General features: G+C 36.8%; 1 protein-coding gene across 3 annotated transcripts; it reads right to left on the reverse strand.

The window, feature by feature from the left end:
* Nucleotides 1-789: 789 nt before the first annotated feature.
* On the reverse strand, nt 790-19169 carry LRIF1 (ligand dependent nuclear receptor interacting factor 1). 3 transcript variants are annotated; one of them, XM_030325213.2, is made up of 4 exons: nt 18772-19169; nt 4544-6053; nt 3127-3399; nt 790-2277 (listed from the first exon to the last, which is right to left on the reverse strand). In XM_030325213.2, exons 1-4 carry the CDS (start codon nt 18837-18839, stop codon nt 1840-1842), a joined length of 2289 nt encoding a protein of 762 aa, XP_030181073.1. In that variant the 5' UTR covers nt 18840-19169; the 3' UTR covers nt 790-1839. The 3 variants fall into 3 exon arrangements, with proteins under 3 accessions (XP_030181073.1, XP_030181074.1, XP_030181075.1); XM_030325214.2 differs by having other exon boundaries at nt 4544-6045; nt 18772-19168; XM_030325215.2 differs by lacking the exon at nt 4544-6053 and having other exon boundaries at nt 18772-19101.
* Between the last annotated feature and the right edge of the window lie 846 nt (nt 19170-20015).

Genomic DNA, 20015 nt, shown 5'->3' on the forward strand with positions numbered 1-20015 from the left:
TGAGGAGAACATGAAATTTCAACTTTTAATATTTTAGCTTGCTGTATTTTTAAATTGTCTACAATGCACATGTACTGCTTCTTTAATAAAATGGTTTAAGAATTTTCAAAGTAGGTAATGATTCATGAAATTATATTCCCACGATAGATAAATTCAGACAACTGCTGACTGACCACTAGATCTCGCAACATAGAAGTCACTGGTGTCCTTGAAGAATCCACTTTGGTTGAGGAGGGTAAGAAAAACCCGACTGATATGGTTTGGCAGTTCCCAAAAATGTTAAACAGAGTTAGGATATGACCCAGCAATTACACTCCTAAGTATACAATCAAGAGAACTGGAAATATACATTCACATAAAAACTTACACCCTAACATTCATAGTAACATAACATCTTAGTAGCCAAAAGTGTAACCAACCCAAATGTCCAGAAACAGATGAATGGAAAACAAAGTGTGGTATATTCATATAATAGATTATTATTCAGCAATTTAAACAAGAATTAAATACTAATACATGCTACAGCACAGATGAACCTTGAAAACTTTAAGTGAAAGAAACCAATCCCATAAGAAAACATATTGAATGACTCATACTATGCTTATGACTTTCCACAATACGCAAATCCATAAAGTGTGTTAGTGGTTGTCTAGGATTGGAGGTAGGAGGATTTGGGGGGTAACCACTATTAGGTATGAGGTTTTTTGGAGAGAGTGATGAAAATGTCCTAAAATTAGGTCATGTTGATGGTTGCACAATTCTGTGAAAACAATAAAAACCACCGAACGGTACACTTTTAAAAGGTGAATTTATGGAAAATGAATTATCTCAATAAAACTGTTACAAAAAATCTAAAAGGCAGAATTTAGTTGATCAGTGTGCACTTGTTCTACTCCCTTCAGTACGTACAGGTTGTATGTGACATTACTTCCAGGGATTTATTCATCTTTTTTTGGTAAACTTTTCCTCCTTCCCATTAATCCCTATCCACAACACAAATCCCAACCTCTCCGAATCAAACATAACCAGATGGAAAAATGTTTGCCTCCATTAAGAATAACTACATTTTACAATTTTAAAAAGTATTATATGTGGCCATTGTTCAGATTTACTTCTCAATATGTACATATTAAAAAAAAAAAAGAAACAAAAAAAGGAAGAAAACGCATTTGCCTAGGAATAATAATGCATCACTTTAAGCAAACATTATATAGCCTGAATTCTAAAACCCATTTTGGTTTATATAAAACTACTTTGTAAAAGCCACAAAACAAGTATCCCTCAACTCTTGAGAAATGTTTGGATATTTAAATAATACTGCTATTATACATTTTCTTCCATGAAATAGAAAAAAAAATTACAACAATTACATCATTTTATGGATAGAGACTGAGTACATACATAAGCCCATTGGCAAAGCTAAATTTAGAGCCAATTTCCTCTCCTGGATTATATAATTTCAATAGTATATAATAACTGTCTGCTGTTGGAAAAACACCTGAGTGGTTCAACTAAAGATGCAAACATACAATAACAAAAACTCTGCACAAATATTCAAACTCGGGGATTTCTAATTAAAATAATAGAAAAATAGAAAATTTTTCCTTCCAAAAAAAGGTATCTAGACAAAGACTCAGATACCCCATGTAGATTATTCACAAGAATCATATGTGAATCAATCTTTTTTGTAGTCCTTAAATAAAATTTAACAATCAACTGATGAAAAAACAAGTTTCATATGCAAAGAACACCTTAATGCATCTATAATTAACTTAATGCAAAAGTATATGAAAAAAACACAGCTATTTCACTGCAGTCTTTAAGAATAGCAACATTTCATTATTTCTGGTTCATCTTCTTACGCATTTCTTCAAGAGCTGCTTCTTTCTCTCTCAGCACTTGCTTAAGTCTTCTTATTTTTTCATCTCGAATGGTTTCCTCTAACTCTGGTGGCGTCATGGGGAAAATGTCTTCAGTATAACTTTTATTAAAGGAATGACTTTGCTCAAAAGCTACATTCAAACTCAATGTGCCTTTTTCCTGGTTCTCAGGGGTACAGTGTTCAACCTCAGTTTTCTTTTCTTCTCTGGTTTTGTTGCGGCTTGTGAGAATGTTATGGTGTGATACATCTGAAGTTGGTAAAATACTGCTGACAAGTTGGGAATTGGTGACATTAGTTCCACCATTTAGAGCTGTGTTATAAGTACTCTCAGTTTTTCTCTTCTTTGTGTGATCCATCTTTTTAACGGTTTTTGCTTTTCTTTTCTTATCAAAACCCTGTTGTCATGTTAAGATTTCAAAAGAAAAACAATTATTGCCACATAGACAGTATGCTGTCAAATTTAACAGTCTGCAGGTGACAAATACTTATCAATTAAATTCAACTCAAAAAATATACTGAGAACTCTAGCAAAAAATTGTTTACCATTGTACAGTACCAAAATGAATAGCAATGTCCTAATGATATTCACTGAGAATAAACTGCTTAATTCACATTTTCCTGCTTAACTATTAGATGTATTGATCTATCGCCAAAATACAACAGCCATTTATAAAGAATCTGAGAAACAGAATTGACTTCATTTTGTTTCCTTGTGCACAGTAGGCACATATGTGGAAGCTTTTCATTGGGAAAGGTTGAGCAGTCTCTGATCTAAAGCTCAGAATACTACACAGTGTAATAATGATATATTTCTAAGTAAAATAGGCAAAGTCATAGGGATTTTTTTTCATCATTGACCAAGTAGATTTCTTAAAATGTCTGTATTAAGGGTAATACTGCAACGACCATCTGCATGCTTGTATTTTCCCTACATTTGGATTATTTATTTTAAATAGGGTCTTCAACGTAGGATAGCTAGTTTAAAAAGTTATGGCCATTTTCTTACAGTTTTTTAATGAAAAAAAATAAACAGGTGAATAAAAACACTTAAAATGTCTTCTATTCACTGGGGATACATTTTTACCTTTGTGTATTTGGTTCTCTTTAACACCAAATGTGTATAATATATACACACGCAAATGTGAAAACTACCATTCATATTAATGCACAAGACTAAAAAAACAAATCAAGAAAACACACTCGTGAACGTTTGTAGTAACTACAAAGGACACAAAATATATTACCTGTCTTTTCTTTTCCTCCTTCTCTATAAACTCCGTCTCTTTATAAGTATTGGTCTTCACCAAACGGCTGAAGGAATCAAAACCTTCTCCAGAGCCCAAGCGATCAGGAATCCGAGTAAGGCACACTCTCAAATCTTTAGTGAGACCAAATATCTTTTTAAATTCAGCATCATTCTTCAGATGTGATACCTTATTGCTTCCTCCTTGGGAATGGTTCTTGTCATTCCTCTCTTGAGGAACTTTTTCTAATGTTGATGCCATCTCATTCTGGATCTGCAATTAAGAAAACAAAAACACACAAACAATACTGCCAATTACTTAAGCTATTTCATCAGACTGGCAACTAAGTGATCATCTCATCTTACTTAAAAAAAACAAAACAAAAACCATCATGCTCTAAAGTCCTAAATGGTTGATTTGCATTACCCTTGCCTTACCACCCACACTCAAAAAAATGAATTTAACTGGGTACAAACTTAAACTGTTCCTCCACAATTTCTCATTTACTTTGCTTTCTTGCACTAGAAAGGTTAACAGATGAAATAATACAGACTAATGACAAGTCAAAAAATAATCTATATAACTTTAGTTGGAAGTTGTAGTCTTCTGGAAAAGTCTTATGCCTTCAATCAATCTTAAACTCCTTCAGAATTTACCTCCTTATATCTCTGGAAGGGGAGAAACACTGACATTATTAAGGCCTCTAGGTAAGGAAAGAGTGGGCATAAATATTTAGTGAGCACAGACACACATATCTTAAGCAGAACAGAAAGGTAACTATGTGGATATGTTGAATAATTAAAGAGTCAGAAAGAAGGGCTTAAAAAAAAAAAAGGAAACTCGTCTACTTAAAACAAAACAAAACAAAATCAAAGATGTTGATAAATCCTATTTCCACAAATGACTGAAAGGTACTGATTAGCACCATCCTACCCCTTCTACCATCTACCTAAAAAAACTGCCAGATATTTCCCTACCATCACAAAATAAACAAACAAAAAACCCAGCTCTCCTATATGCGTAATATTGATCTTTTCATATACTAACAGTAATCTAATAAATACATACATGGACACAGAATTTACCAAGTTTTGAATTCACATTATCTTTCACCAATAAACCTTCTTGCTCTGTGAGTTTTTTGTTTGTTTGATTTTGTTTTAAAGCTTTGGCATGCCAAATGAATTAAGAGAGAGATACTGTTTGCACTCTCTCAATTATCCTCCTCAAACATTGCCTTCAGATGAAAGCTCTGACTTAATTAAGCATACATGTGTGTATGGTATGTGTGTGATGGAGTGGAGGATGGGAGAAGGGGGGGGGAAAGAGGTATCATAGGTAACTAACTTTGAGAATTAAGAAAGAAAAATTTTCTATATAGATAGAGAAAAAGAACACCCTGACATGGGAAAATTACCTTTGGTTCTTGGTCTCTGAAAACACACTGTTGTGAAGTGATAGTTGTTGCATCAACAGAGGAACTTATTTTCTCTATGCTCTGGATGATATTTCCTTTTCTGGGGGCATTCTGTACTGTACTAAATCCATCTGGAAAGTCTGGCTTTGTGAATAAAATCTTACTCTGTTTTAAGTAGTTAATGGGTTGATTCATATTATGTGGGTTTGGGGTAGAAAGAGATGGTTTCTCCACTTTTTTATTCTTCTCTGCCCTTAGATTGATCATGGAAGCAGGCTGAGTATTTGAAAGTGATTTTGTTTCCATCTGGTAAGATTTACTTTTAGCCAAAACAATATTTACAACCTCTCTGGATATTTCTGTGACTGGGCTTGAACTCACTATCTGTGATGTATCTTTTCTTGGTGGAATATCAGGAGAAACAGAATTCTGTTGGTCAATTTGTGATGGCAAAACATCTGTCCCCTTTTTAGCCAATAGATAGACTTTCCCATTAAACATAACCAAAGCATTATCTTTAATAGGCATACTTTTGGACTGTGTCCCACTAGGACTGACAGTGTTCAATGCTGGCATATTTATAGTATTATCTCCCAAACTTTTCCTATCTACAAAAGTTTTTAAAATCTTGGAAGCCACATTATTTGAAGACTTAACAGGAACAAGAGATGGACTGCAAGGCTGTAGATTTTCTTGAAAAATCCATTTCACAGGAGCAGCTTGAGAATGCTGACCACCTTTTAATTGTGTCTCTTTAGCAACATTCACTGGCATTTGTGTGGTATTTAGTATCACTGGCTTTGCTATTTCTGTAACAGGTTTTGGATAAATGTTTTGAAAGTTCTTGGTAACTACATTTTTCACTGTGTTTACAGGAGATACGTAAATAACGGTTGGTATTTGGGAGGCCTCAACTGTTCCTGAGGTACTTGTGGTTGCAGTTGCAAGTATCTTTTGCTGAACTGAAGGAGGCAATGAAGACGCTGGTACAGATTTCACTTCAGCATGGGCTGGAATCTGTAAATGATGCCCAGAAGGCAAAACTGGAGACTTCACAGTCATTGGAAGACTCTGAGTATTTACTAAAATATAAGGTGAATCGTTTTGTGTTGAGGAGGGAGAAACAGCAAATGTTTGCATGGTGAGTCCATCAATTTTCACACCATGACTCTGAACTTTAGAAACTGATGAGGTAAAATTTTCAGTTCCCACAGAAGTAACTCTAACTTTTTCTGCTGTATCTACTGTTCTTGTAAGAAAATAGTTTGAAGAACTGGCTGGCTGAAAAATGGGCAATTGAACTGATGCACTTGTGGAAGAGCTGGAAATCTGAGTCTGAAAAGTAACTTGAACTGGGCTTCCTGTATTCCCTTTCAAAGCATCAGACATGACTGAAGATTGAACTAGCGGTATAAGATTTCCAGAAGAATTAGGAATTGGAAGTAATTGCAGAAGATTTTTTCCATCCGAGCCAATCGTCTGAACTACTTGGTACATGCAGCCTGAAACACTTAAAAGAACATTGAGTAAATAAATACAACATACTAGACGGTATATACATTTTATTTAAAAACAAATATTTGCAAATATTATTTTAAAAAGATAAAAATTTATAAAATATGATAAAAGTATATCATTTGTCACTTTGAGTTTTCAAAGTGAACTATTGCAAAACAAAGATTTTAAATAGAAGTGATAATCAAAGATAATGATCAGCTTTGATTTAGAGTTTCTCATATGATTAAGCAATGGGTAGATTAAACTTTTCTAAGGTTTTACCCCGTATAAAATTATGCTTACTAGAATATGTTCCTCTTAAACTATGAGCATCCTCCCTTCTCTTTTTACTTGAATTCTTCCCTCTTGTCCTCCTCCTCTACTCTGAGTGACCAGGATTCTCATTTCACCTCCATTTATGTACATTCTATTTCCCTCACTCTTTTCTACCCTCTATTCAACCTGTTCTGTCCTCTTCCTACTGACAGTGACTCAGAAGTCATACGGTCAGCCATTCTTCTTTTGCTTAAAGTCATTTCTTGTGGTGATACCTTCGTGTGCCACCTTTTTGAAGACTAAATGGAGTTGCTCATGTAGGAACCATTTTCTTCTTTGACTTAGCACATTTGAAGTTTGGTGCTAAATAGCTCTTGGTATGGGAATCACTCACATTTGTTCCAACTATCTGTCAATCCATATACATAATAGCAACACCATTTCAGCTAAATAATTTTCAGTGATTGTGGAACACACTGGGTTGTTTTTTTTTTAACCTAGCCAATTTTGATTCTGATACTTATGAGCCATAACTTAGTACAGACTGTCTGATTTTTTTAAAAATCCAAAATATATCAATATCTGTTGTATAATTAATTTGTAGATTTCTTAAATGCAGAGATCCCAAGTTATTTATGCCGAAAACCACCTTTCAGTTCCTGGAAAATACTAAGCTTTCATGGGATCCAGAGTCATCACACATGCTGTCTCTCTACCTAGGTACTCTTCTCCCACCCATATAACTCAAGTCTCAGCATAAATAATACTTCTCAAGAGAGATATTCTCTTACCACCTTAACTATTTTTGCTCTTCTTTCATTATTAGTTTATAATATTACACCTGTTAATTTCCTTCATGGTATATCACAATTGGTAAATATATATTAATCTATTTGTTCATTTGCCTATAGACTGTCTCTCATGCTAAATTCTAGCAATATAAATGCAGGGTTCATGTCCTACTGACAGTGTGGCCTTATATGACAGAGATCAAATGAAAACAAAAACTTAAGACAAATAATAATAAAATTAGAATTCTCAATGATATAAAGGTGTGTTTTACTGACTGTAGGCATTTTTAAAACCTTAGGTATTAATAAAAATCAAACCCAAAAACTCTGTGTATTCTAGGAAGTCCTGGAACAATGATTTTACCTTTCCATAACCCAAACTAATATAATTATATCTTTTTAAACATTTAAAACTGTTTTCTAGCCACTTGATAGTGCTTCAAAATGTTAAATTTACTTTTAGCAAATTAAAACTTAATCTCGAAAGAGAAGCATGAACATAAAGTATGAATTCTTGCTTTCAGGACTTAAAGAGGAAAGCCTACCTTCATCAACTCCCCACCCCCCAGAGACATATAAACTAGACTAGAATTTATTCAATTTTAATTTATTCAACAAAAATTTACTTGAGGGTATGTTATGGTACAGGCCACAGGCTCAGTTGTGGGAAAAGGGTGAGTAAACTACAGCCCTGGGCCAAATCTGTCTCCTCCCTGTTTTTGTGTAGCCCACAGGCTAAGAATATTTTTTCTGTTTTAAATGATTTTTAGAAGTCACAAGAACAGTATTTTGTGGTATGTGAAAACTACGAGATTCAAATGTCAGTATCCATAAATAATTTTATTGGTACACAGTCACACTCATCTTTATTGTACTGTAAATGGCTGTTCTCATGCTACAATAGCAGAGTTGAGTAGTTACACCAGAGATGATCACATAGCACACAAAAATCTGAAATATTTACTATTTGGACCTTTACAGAAAATGTTTGCTTGCCAAGCTAGTTCAACCCACAGTCCCGAAAAGAACTTAAACTGCTGGTTTATGTGCATGTAATCAGGCAGTTATCATTAAGTAGGATAAGTGATACATTACATTTGAATGAGAACAAAAATGCTTCCTCCTTTTCTTAAAACACTCTCTTCCCAAGGTTTCCTAGATATGAAATTCTCTTACTGCTGTAATGATTCCTCAGTCTTCTTTAGCAACTCATACATACTACTTGAATCAACCTTCAAATACTAGAACGCACCAAAGCTGAGACTGAATTCTCTCCCTACTCTGTAGGCTCTTCCCAATTATTTCTTTTATGTGCATGACTTCAATTATATTACCATTTATACAGCAACAATTAAAATATTTCTATCTTAGCTCTTTTTGAGACTCAGGCTTATATATTCAACTTCCCTCATGACATTTCCATTCAGAATCTCAAATACACCTAAAGCCCAACATGGTTTTGTCCAGTTTTTTTCTATGATAAACGGCATACCATCTATTTTAGATGTCTAAATCAGAAAAAGCAATTTCCTGTTTTCTAACCATCTATATTCAATCTATCACAAAATCTTATTGATGTTATCTCCTAAATTTCCCTTGATCTTTTCAATTCTTTCCAAATCATCTGTCTCCATTCTAATTCAAGCAAACATCATCTCTAGCTTAGACTATTATAGTAGCTTCATAACTGGTCTTTTTTTTTTTTTAATGTTTATTGGGGGAGGGGGAGCACACACTAGAGAGGGGCAGAGGAAGAGGGACAGGAGGATCAGAAGCAGGCTCTGTGCTGACAGCAGAGACATGAACTGTGAGATCATGACCTGGGCTGAAGTCGGAAGCTTAACTGCCTGAGCTACCCAGGCACCCCATAACTGGTCTTCCTTTATTTCAGCCACATCCTCTCCCTCTGAAAGCTTTCAGCATACTAAAGCTGGCTCTTCCCTGCTTAAAATATTTCAGCAGTTTCCCATTTTCTTTGAGCAGTAGAAAGAAAACCAAGAGATTCTGATGCAATGGAAGCCAAAGAAGAGAGTTTCACAAAACTTGGGCAATTCTATTTACTTAAAAAATTTTTTTTAACATTTTATTTTTTGAGAAACAGAAAGAAACAGAGAGTGAGCAGGGGAGGGGCAAAGAGAGAGAAAGACACAGAATCCAAAGCAGACTCCAGGCTCTGAACTATCAGCACAGAGCCCAATGCAGGGCCCAAACCACAAATGTGAGATCATGACCTGAGCCGAAGGCAGACGCTCAACCGACTGAGCCACCCAGGTGCCCCTATTTATTTTAAGTTCATTTATTTTTTCAGAGAGAGAGCACGCGTGTGCGCGCATGAGCAGGATAAGGGCAGTGATAGAGAATCGTAAGCAGGTTCCACACTCAGCATGAAGCCTGATGCCAGGCTCAATCTTATGACCGCAAGACCATAACCTGAGCCAAAATCAAGAGTTGGATGCTTAACCAACAGCTGCCCAGTCGCCCCTGAGAAATTCTATTTATTTATTTATTTATTTATTTATTTTTTATATGTATGAAATTTATTGAGAAATTGGTTTCCATACAACACCCAGTGCTCATCCCAAAAGGTGCCCTCCTCAATACCCATCACCCACCCTCCCCTCCCTCCCACCCCCCATCAACCCTCAGTTTGTTCTCAGTTTTTAACAGTCTCTTATGCTTTGGCTCTCTCCCACTCTAACGTCCTTTTTTTTTTTTTTTTTTTTTCCTTCCCCTCCCCCATGGGTTCCTGTTAAGTTTCTCAGGATCCACATAAGAGTGAAACCATATGGTATCTGTCTTTCTCTGTATGGCTTATTTCACTTAGCATCACACTCTCCAGTTCCATCCACGTTGCTACAAAAGGCCATATTTCATTTTTTCTCATTGCCACGTAGTATTCCATTGTGTATATAAACCACAATTTCTTTATCCATTCATCAGTTGATGGACATTTAGGCTCTTTCCATAATTTGGCTATTGTTGAGAGTGCTGCTATGAACATTGGGGTACAAGTGCCCCTATGCATCAGTACTCCTGTATCCCTTGGGTAAATTCCTAGCAGTGCTATTGCTGGGTCATAGGGTAGGTCTATTTTTAATTTTCTGAGGAACCTCCACACTGATTTCCAGAGCGGCTGCACCAATTTGCATTCCCACCAACAGTGCAAGAGGGTTCCCGTTTCTCCACATCCTCTCCAGCATCTATAGTCTCCTGATTTGTTCATTTTGGCCACTCTGACTGGCGTGAGGTGATACCTGAGTGTGGTTTTGATTTGTATTTCCCTGATAAGGAGCGACGCTGAACATCTTTTCATGTGCCTGTTGGCCAAATGGGCAGAAAACATGAATAGACACTTCTCTAGAGAAATTCTATTTAAAAGTTTCTGAGAAGTCAAATAGGATGTAAATTAAAAATCTACTTGCATGAGTGGTATGAGGGTCACTGAGGGCTTTAAAAGAGTAGTTTTGTGGGGGGGAAAGTTGTAGAGGATATTAAGATAGAAAATACAGACAGCTCTTATGAACTTTGACTGCAAAAGGGAAGATAAAGACTGGCAAGTAGATGGAGGCTAAATGGAGTCAAATAAGAGATCTTTTTTTCTCTTTTTAAGGTTAGATGAACCAGAGCATATATTAATGCTCATATGATTTACCAAGAGGAAGAGGATAAAAAGGGCTAAATGAATGTAAGGTTTGATTAGGAGATAGGAAATGGGAACCAGCAGTCAGGTAGAGGAATTGAACTTTAAAGAGGGGTGAAGAAATACCTTCTTCCATTGGCACTGAAAGAGAGGTTAGGCACAACTGCAGTTAGGCTTATAAAGCTTTGGTGTCAAGAGGCTGAAGTAATTCTGATATAATGGCTTTTATTTTTCTGTGAAAAGGACATGACATCATATGCTAAGTATAGGAGCAAAAATAGAAATTTGAGGCAAATCAAAGGTTTGAAACAGTCTTTGAGAGAGAACAAGATGACCTCAGGCAATATCAGTCATCAGGTAGTGCTGATGGCCCAAGGCTATAGGTAGTGATTATGAATTTATAGTGAGACCAATCTGTGCTCTTGTGAGATTTTCTTGTTCCACTGGGTATACGCAAAGAGAAAGCAAATCCAGGGCTGGGGTGGTTTCAGAAGAATGGGAAAAAAAAAATCAAAGAGGAACAAAAGAGTTTAGGATATTGGTAAAAATTTATTAAAATGATGGAATATAGAATCTAAACAGGATGAAAAAAAATAATAAGACAAAGGTGAAAGTATAAGAAGAAAATAAAGGGATTGTTGGACTGGAGGGCCAGATAAAGTTAAAAAATGATCAGAATGGGAGTATTTAAATAAGTAAGCTAGAAATATAGCAACTGGTGTTCAAAAAGAGGATGCCTGAATCAAGAATTTCATAGATGCAACAATTTTATCTGACAACAAGAACTACAGAAGTGGATGGATGGCAGCAGAATGCAGAGTAAGATCAATGGGAAAAAAAAGAACTTTGTACTGAAAGACCAGATGACAAAGAGATTATCCATATAAATGTTAAAGTCATGTAAGATTAAAAAGATGATAGGGGCGCCTGGGTGGATCAGTCAGTTAAGCGTCCAACTTCGGCTCAGGTCATGATCTCACAGTTCATGGGTTCAAGCCCCGCATCGGGCTCTGTGCTGACAGCTCAGAGCCTGGAGCCTGTTTCATATTCTGTGTCTCCCTCTTTCTCTGACCCTCCCCTGTTAATGCTCTCTCTCTGTCTCAAAAATAAATAAATGTTAAAAAAAAAAAAAAGATGATTGTGATCTATGTGCCAAATTTGATTATAGGAAGTTGGTAGATGATGTTAATGAACCACAATTAAGGCCATCTACCAACTTCCTATCACTGATATGCCAAAAAGTTGTCTCGAAATTCACGCTCTTCTGCAGTCTATTTTCTTTCCCATTATTCTACTAAATTTCATTCTCAAAGATTACCAAATGTGTTTTCACAGTTAAATCTATCTTTATTCTATTCTCATTCTCTAGGTGCTTCCTGCTGAAATAGACACTGCTAGCTAATTAATTATCCATCGTGAACAGATCCCTAACATGATGTCCATTATGCACAATTTACTTGTTTTTCTTAATGTTCCCTTTCTTATTCTGCACTTTAAGCACCCACTTAAGACTATTCCCCAAAGCACAATTCTTGACCCTGTTTCTCCTTAAAGACATTCTTCCTTAAAGATTGTACCAATTGCTTCAACTACTGTGTCGATTGCTTGAACTATTTCCTTCAACTATCTCCTTTGCAATAATGACCCTCACAGTTAGATCCATCATTCCTATCCCCTAATATTGACCTCGGTTCCATATTTGTGATGTCCTACCAAAATCTTTCACTTTTCATACCATGATGTTTTTTGAAAACCATGACTTTAAAGTTAAAATTACTCTCTACTGAAAACTAGTACTCTATTCTACCATCTAGTCATATGTCAGCACTATTATTTCCCAAGTCACTTTGGTTTTAAATCCCCCACTCATCACTGACACCTTTATTGCCCTTATTTACCTTTGATTCACTCAGAGCATCTTGTATAGATACTTACAAAGTGTAAACACTCAATAAATGTATAGTGAATGAATCACTGCATCTGTAAAGTTTTGGGGTTTTTTTCCTTTTTACAGCTCTTACTCATTCTTCTCCTTCTTCACTAATGCCACTACCATGACCTAGATCAGACGTGTATTACCTAGGACCTATCTAGTCTTCATTATCTCATTCCTGTATTTTGCTGTGACTTTTAAACTAGTTTTTGTGACTGCAGCCACTACTATTACGTATCTCTGGCAGATTAAATCATTGTTTTCATACTGTTACCTCCTTTCTCAAACTTCCAATAATACATCATTGTCAATTCAGCTTGACTTGAAAATTATCTAAAATCTAGACCCAACCAATCTCTACAACAGTACCATCTCTAACTTCTAAACACAAAATCTCTGATTTTCCCACAGAGGTCTCTTTGCTATTCTGGATTCTCCCATGTACGTTATTTATTCTAAGTATTCTTCAAGTTATTTTTTTTTCCTTCTCCAGCAATTTAAAACATAGCTATAAATTGAGGGTCAATTCCATCTTCTCCATGAAATATTTGCAAGTCACTCAAACTCACATTAATTTCTTCCAACTTGAAATCCATAAAGCATTCCCACTAGTGCCACGAATGCTACGAGTTATATAATGCCTTCTAAAAAATGAGTAAAATATTGTTTTCCTTACAGAGACTATACTGTTTACTTTGTAATTGTTCTCCCAATGCCAAGTACAGTAGGGCCTCAAAAAATTATGTAAAAACTAATGTATCCCTTCCAAATCTCCATTTTAACTGAACTGTCTCAATACCTTTCCTTTAGTCTTATTTAGCTTATTTATGCACTTCATTTGTCAATAATATCTAGCCCTCAGATTAAAAGCTTCAAAGAGCAGAACCTATGCTTTTATAATTATCTGTGTATGGGCATGCACATTTTTAATTGGTATGGTTTGTAAACAAATGGCACATGCTTCTGATATTTCATTCACATACTTCATTATGTGGCCTCAATGTGCCTGCTTTACAGAAAACATACCGCACAAACTATTTTCAAGTCTAATCATTGATTACACTCTTCTCTTCCATTTCCCCTTCAAAAAGGGAAGGAAAATAGTTTCTTCTATGTCATTATATCAACAGAGATTCACATAATCTACCAAAGACATAAATTCCTTAAGGGTAAGTTATGCACTTCGCATGTAAATCCTCTACACCTAAGAGAGTAACTGGCACATTGTAAACAATAACATTAGCTGAATTAACTCCTGCGTGTCATCATTAAAAACAAACACACACGACTTACTAGTAACAAATGGAATAAGTTCTAAATATTAAACTGAAATGAACAGGGTGAGATTCACCCTTCTCCAATCAATATCCATTTTTCCCCCAGATCTAGAAGAGACCTGCCACGAGAGTAACTGTAACTAAAACCTTATAAAGATTCTGTCTTCTTAAAAATCATACTCTGGGGGCGCCTGGGTGGCGCAGTCAGTTAAGCGTCCGACTTCAGCCAGGTCGCGATCTCGCGGTCCGTGAGTTCGAGCCCCGCGTCGGGCTCTGGGCTGATGGCTCAGAGCCTGGAGCCTGTTTCCGATTCTGTGTCTCCCTCTCTCTCTGCCCCTCCCCCGTTCATGCTCTGCCTCTCTCTGTCCCAAAAATAAATAAACGTTGAAAAAAAAAAAATCATACTCTGCAAGCTAATGTTAGAACTAAAATTAGAACCAGATTCTACATCCCATGCTCTAGTTTTTCACTTAAAGATTTAAAAAAAAAAATCATCAATGTGCTAATTCCTTTAAACCAGTTGGTATTTGAACAGAGAAACTACGCTGGAAAAACGAACAGAGACTTTAAAAGGCAAAGAAGAATACACTAGAAAATTATCAGGCTTCTAGTCTTGGCTCTTCCAATTATTAGTTAATTAATTTTAATAAATTTACTTAACCTCTTTGAATATGTTTCCTCATTAGCAAAATGGGAATGATAAGGCTTGCTATAAGAAGCAAATGAAATGACGGGCTGGAATTATGATAAGCTCCTAATAAATGCAAGTTATCATACTCCACTAAAATATACAATTGGTGTCCAAGAATAAGTAAATGAATCAGGTAATTTTTGACAATGTAAGAACTTTAATAAAAAGGTATGAGAACTTTAGTAAGTATATTAAACATATTTATATAACTTCTAACTTTTTTTATTCTAATATCGACATAACACATTCACAAGAAATGGAATGAAAAAAATTTCACAGGCTATTGAACATTTTGTAGATATTTTTGCAAAATGTATTTTTTTCAACAGCTAGAAGACCTTTTCTTCCATCGTACTATCTATGATTTAACATTATGTACATACCCCATATACATGTGATAATATATACAATACTATATACTACATAATATTATATACATAATAGATGATTATTATAAATAGCTAACGCTAGTCCTAATAAGCAGCCCAGTAATGTATCACCATTACATTTTATAGTTTGAGGTTTGGTAATATTAAATAACTTATTCAGAATTACATGCTCCCATGGGCAATCCCATCTATATACTTTCTTGTATTTACTTTAACATAAAGCAAACATAACAAGGTCCAAAAAATTCAACTGCATGAAGTGAGAGATTAATGAGAAACAGATTTCAGTTAGCCTGTAAGGCATACATGTCGATGTCCTTTTGTTACACACTCAAATAGTAAAGATAATAACACTTATGGGGTACAAAACTAAATGCACAGTAAACTGACAATGAAACATTATGTTTCGAACTAAATCAAGCCTGCTGGTATGGACACTCATTTTAGCTCCCCATTTAAGAACAAAGGATTAAGAGCAGACAGAAGCCAATTGCCAATCACATCCTAACTCTTATTATTGTGAGATGTAGCATCACAGGCTTTTATTACAATACATCTAAGGTGCTGACTCAAATCTCTATTTTCAGCTCTGACTCTGCCTGAGTTTCAAATTCAAATACCTCTGCAATCGTTTTTTTGGTGTGTTCCTCATCTCAATTAATTCACCAATATCTGTCCAGAGAACTGGCATTATAATTGATCCCCCTTTCTTTGTGCCAATTCACTAACAAAATATGCCTATTTTCCCTTTCATATTTCTCTGAATCCAACCCTTACTCTACATCACCTGGTTCAGGTCTTCAGAATCTCTGAAAGGACAACTTAAGTAGAATCTTTATACACCTGATCCCTCATTCCCAAATCCACACTGCCATCAGTTATCTAAAATGTACGTGGGAAGTGACAACCCTTTTCATAAAATCCTCTGAATGATCTCCAGTAGATGAAGTCTAATCTCTCTAGCAGAGCAAACCAAGCGCTTAAGAGCTACCTATTCATCCTGCTTACAGTAGAGACTCAAACAAAAATACCAATAGCTAATAATAAACCATACTGGTGCTTTATTTACCAGTTCCCTCTGCTTGAGCACAGCCTGCATTTATCTTTAATTGGCAAGTTGGTATCTACATTCCCCAACTCAGGTGCTCCCGAATCCTTTCTACAATTTCCTTTCTCTATGCCCTGACAGCATCCTGTTCGTAATGCTATTTAAAACTGTATTACATCATCTTCCCCTTAGCTATGAGGTTTTTCATGGGCACGGTTCATATCCTCTTCTTTAGTTAGTCTCTCCATTTAGCACAGTCTATCACTTAAGCAGGCACTCAGTGAATATTTTTCAACAAAATGTTTGAACTATACGGATAATAATGGGAAACTAGGACATGAACCTAGGTCGTTGTAACTCCAAAGTTTACATTCTTTATACTTATACCATTCTAACTCCTGTTTTGCTCTTTGTAAATAAAGCCCCAATCTAAATAAACTTAATGCCTACTATCGCATAGATCTTCCAGATTTTTCCTTTGTACTCTAAGAGTAAATTTGATTCTTACACTTTATGCCCTGATGAATTAGAGATACATTAAGCAATAAACATTCTGTAACGCAGTGTTGAAAAACTCTACAAAAGCAGCAGTAACTCAAGAAAAATCCAACAATCAATAGAAAATAAGAAAATCATATACTCATTTTAAGTTTATGAAGATAATGATTCAATACCATCAAAAATATTACCAGAAAAGTATGAAACCTAAGCTTTCAATAAATTCAAGAACTAACAGTAATCAAATGATTTATAAAATTATACTTGCGCGTCATGCAGATTGTTACTTACAAAACAGAATAGAATATGCAAAGCAATAACCAAAATAAGAGTCAAATAGCTTCATAAAGGCATCTGGTAAATGTCCCAAATATGTGATGTCAAACCCCAGTGATTGAAGAAACAAATGCATTTAAAGATGATGAAAACAATGCATAAACCAACGAGTTAAGAACTCCCAATGACTTACGAATATAATCAAAACATAATTCAATTTGTAATGTTTTAAAAAATGTCAAATATAGAGAGCCAAAGGTTGAGAAACTGGATAAAAGAGTTAAAATACACAAGAAATATAAACGTTAAGTTCTTAGTCTACCCTATTTCTAATATTGAAAAACATTGCAATCCTAAAACAAACTGCATTAAATTAGGGTAAGCCAGATGTAATCAAATATCCAGGTACCAAAACAAGGGAGAAGAAATGAACAATCATTAGAAAGTAATTCTACTTTTGAATCATCTATACAGAACACTACCTCTGCCTCTCCTCTCCCCCCAGCTTCCACCAAAGTAAGCCAACAAACAACATACGTACACACAAGCTGGCTCTTTATTCGATTTGAAAAGCAGTGGTTCTTTCTTGGCAGTTCTTCAATATTGCTTTAGCTCAAGGCGATTCGTTATTTCTTCTTAGAATATTATGCATGTTTTTCAGTCGTTATTATAATTCTGTTTTGTATCTACTAGTGATGAAAAGAAACCAACTGCCTACTTCCTGGGCTAAAATTTGTACAGAAACAAACTTGTATTCTTACAATAACAACAGCTAACACATAAATAGTGGTTTTCTGCTTTCCTATACCCAGTATTTTACACACACTTCTTTTAATTCTTAAAATATCTCTAAGCGCTCTTACTGGAAAGGCGACTGGAAAGAAGGCACTTAGTCATACAAACAGTATCTGTCAAAGCTACGATTAAATTTAGGCAGCCGGATGTTCTTCAAACATAATTCCTCTTCCGTGATTTTTACATCTCAATTTCCAGGCTTTCTTTACATTTTTCTTCTGCAGAGAGAGCCCCATAAGTTTTTTCCCACCACTTATTATACCTCTACTAACTATGGAGCCTACAACTTAAAATATTCGATCTTCGCTCACAGTTTTGTTCCCATTTTACTTCATCTTGACCAACATAACCTTTCCTTAAAAAAACTGAGTCAGTGAAAAACTATTTTGTAAATGCGCAACTACGTACGTACGTACGTCTTAAGAAATACTACACTCTCCCTACGTCAAACATAGCTCCTCTACAGAGACATCCAATTAGAGATGGCATTCTCATCTGTCCTAAAGGATCGATTTTACACGAGAATTACTCTGTCTACTTTTCTTTCTCTTCGTATAAAACTATCATCTGATTTTTGAAAAATCCATTCCTTCACGCGAGATCAACTTTTCAGCGTCTAAATTCATATACTCATCAACTACACAAAAATTTTTCCTTTCCTTCTCGCTCTCTTAAATACTACCTATTTTCACTGATGGTCCAGCGCCACCTGGGCTGCACTTGCATGTCCGTGCTGGGCGCTGCGTGTTTTTTCTGCGAGTGCGCAAGAATCTTCCAGAAGGTTTTAGTCACACAGGATTGTCGGCCATGTTGGTTTTCCTCTCCCGTGGAGCTCTATCTACTATGTCGCCTACGTAACTTGAGACGATGGAGTCCTGCGGAGCCACGGCCGAGGCTTGCCTGCGTCAGGCTCTGAAGAGGCTTTACGTTTCCAAGAGGGGCGCGCTCTGAGGGTTCTGAGTGGCCCCGTGAGGAGCACTTGCCCCGCAGTCGCTCCCACTGCGTAATCAAGCTCATTTGACTTGCACAGAGTCCGCAAACGACGGCCAACTCGACACCCTGCTAAGAGACGGGCGAGGGGCGGGTGTGTCGAGCGAGATTCGAAACCGGTACTTACCACTTCGAGGCGTTGCCTGACTTTTCCTCTGCGGGTTTCAGGAAGACCCTCTGTAGGTTATTGGACATTTTAGAGGGGTCGGAGGGGCCAGCACATCCAGGAAAGTGGGCAATGGGGGTGGGGTGAGGGGGGGCGAGGTCTCTCCAAGGGGCGAGAACCAGAGCGATAGAATGTTTCGCTGCAGGTGTCCCGGAGCAAGACGGGTTCGATGACGAAAGGGGAACGACGGCTGAGAGGGCGTATCCCCAGCCTTCGGAGGGAGGCGACGCCGCCACCAGAAACCGGAAGAACCAAAGCGGCTGACGACGCTGCTCGGGCCCTAGGCTTTGAGAGGAGCGGCCCGAGTCTCCGCCTCCGCGAGCCTACGACACCGCTCCAGAGCCACCCGGAGTCAGCGTAGGAGGCGTGGCCTTAATGGCGCCTCCCTCAGCACTGTCGGGTCTGTGGAGAAGTCTGCGCCGGACGGGCTCGACCGACCCCGCCCACCGAAGCTGCCAGCCCAGCAAAGCTCAGTCAGCGGCTTCCGCGATCGTCACATCCGGTTGCCAAGGTGACTGGCTCGCTAAAGCGCCGCCCTCTGAGACAATCCAATCGCAAGTGACGTTTGCTGGCTCTTCTTCCGGATCAAGTAACGAATCACAGAAGAATATTCTCCAGATACCTACGCAAAATAAAATATTTCCGGGGTCAATCGTAAATTTTCTGCCTTTGTGTTCGTCGCTAGTATATGTTTTTCTTTCCCGCCAGTGCTTTAAAAGACGTCGGAGGGCCGTTTTGGAGTCTCCATGCACTCGTGGCGTGCGAACCTTGTAGACGCCTGCCTGTAGCCAGCGGCATATTTATTGATAGTTCCTGGAGTTTCTATGCTTTTCCTCTTTCTTGAAGCTTTGCCTCCAGTCTTAACCTAACCTTTTCCTCCACCACACGCTCATGACTCGGTCAAAATTATTATTTATGGTCATACAGTTAATTAATTAATTCTTTAAAAATTTCATTCCCCATAAAGGTTTTTGTTTTGTTTTGTTTTGTTTTGCACCTTCATTTGGATCTCCAGAGAGAAACTTTTCAGGAGTCTCTTGATTCCCGTTGTTAAATAACTTAACCAAGAAACAGGTTAAGTCTGGCTTAAAGAGTAGAGACTTCTAGCTCAGCTGGGGCTAGAAAGAAGTTGTCGGAGGAGTGGTTTAGAGGATCGTTTTATCAGATATAGGCAATAAAAATGTAAACTGGTTCATACTGACCAA

The sequence above is a fragment of the Lynx canadensis genome, chromosome C1 (genome assembly GCF_007474595.2).
Source record: "Lynx canadensis isolate LIC74 chromosome C1, mLynCan4.pri.v2, whole genome shotgun sequence".
NCBI lineage: Eukaryota > Metazoa > Chordata > Mammalia > Carnivora > Felidae > Lynx > Lynx canadensis.

Bases quoted from the DNA above. Each gene is read 5' to 3' on its own strand.
- LRIF1 (XM_030325213.2), bottom strand. From the start codon at position 18,839: ATGTCCAATAACCTACAGAGGGTCTTCCTGAAACCCGCAGAGGAAAAG. The intron at 3,400-4,543 runs GTAATTTTCCCA...TCTTAATTGCAG, and splicing joins TCAGAGACCAAGAACCAAAG to ATCCAGAATGAGATGGCATC. The intron at 2,278-3,126 runs GTAATATATTTT...ACATGACAACAG, and splicing joins AGGAGGAAAAGAAAAGACAG to GGTTTTGATAAGAAAAGAAA.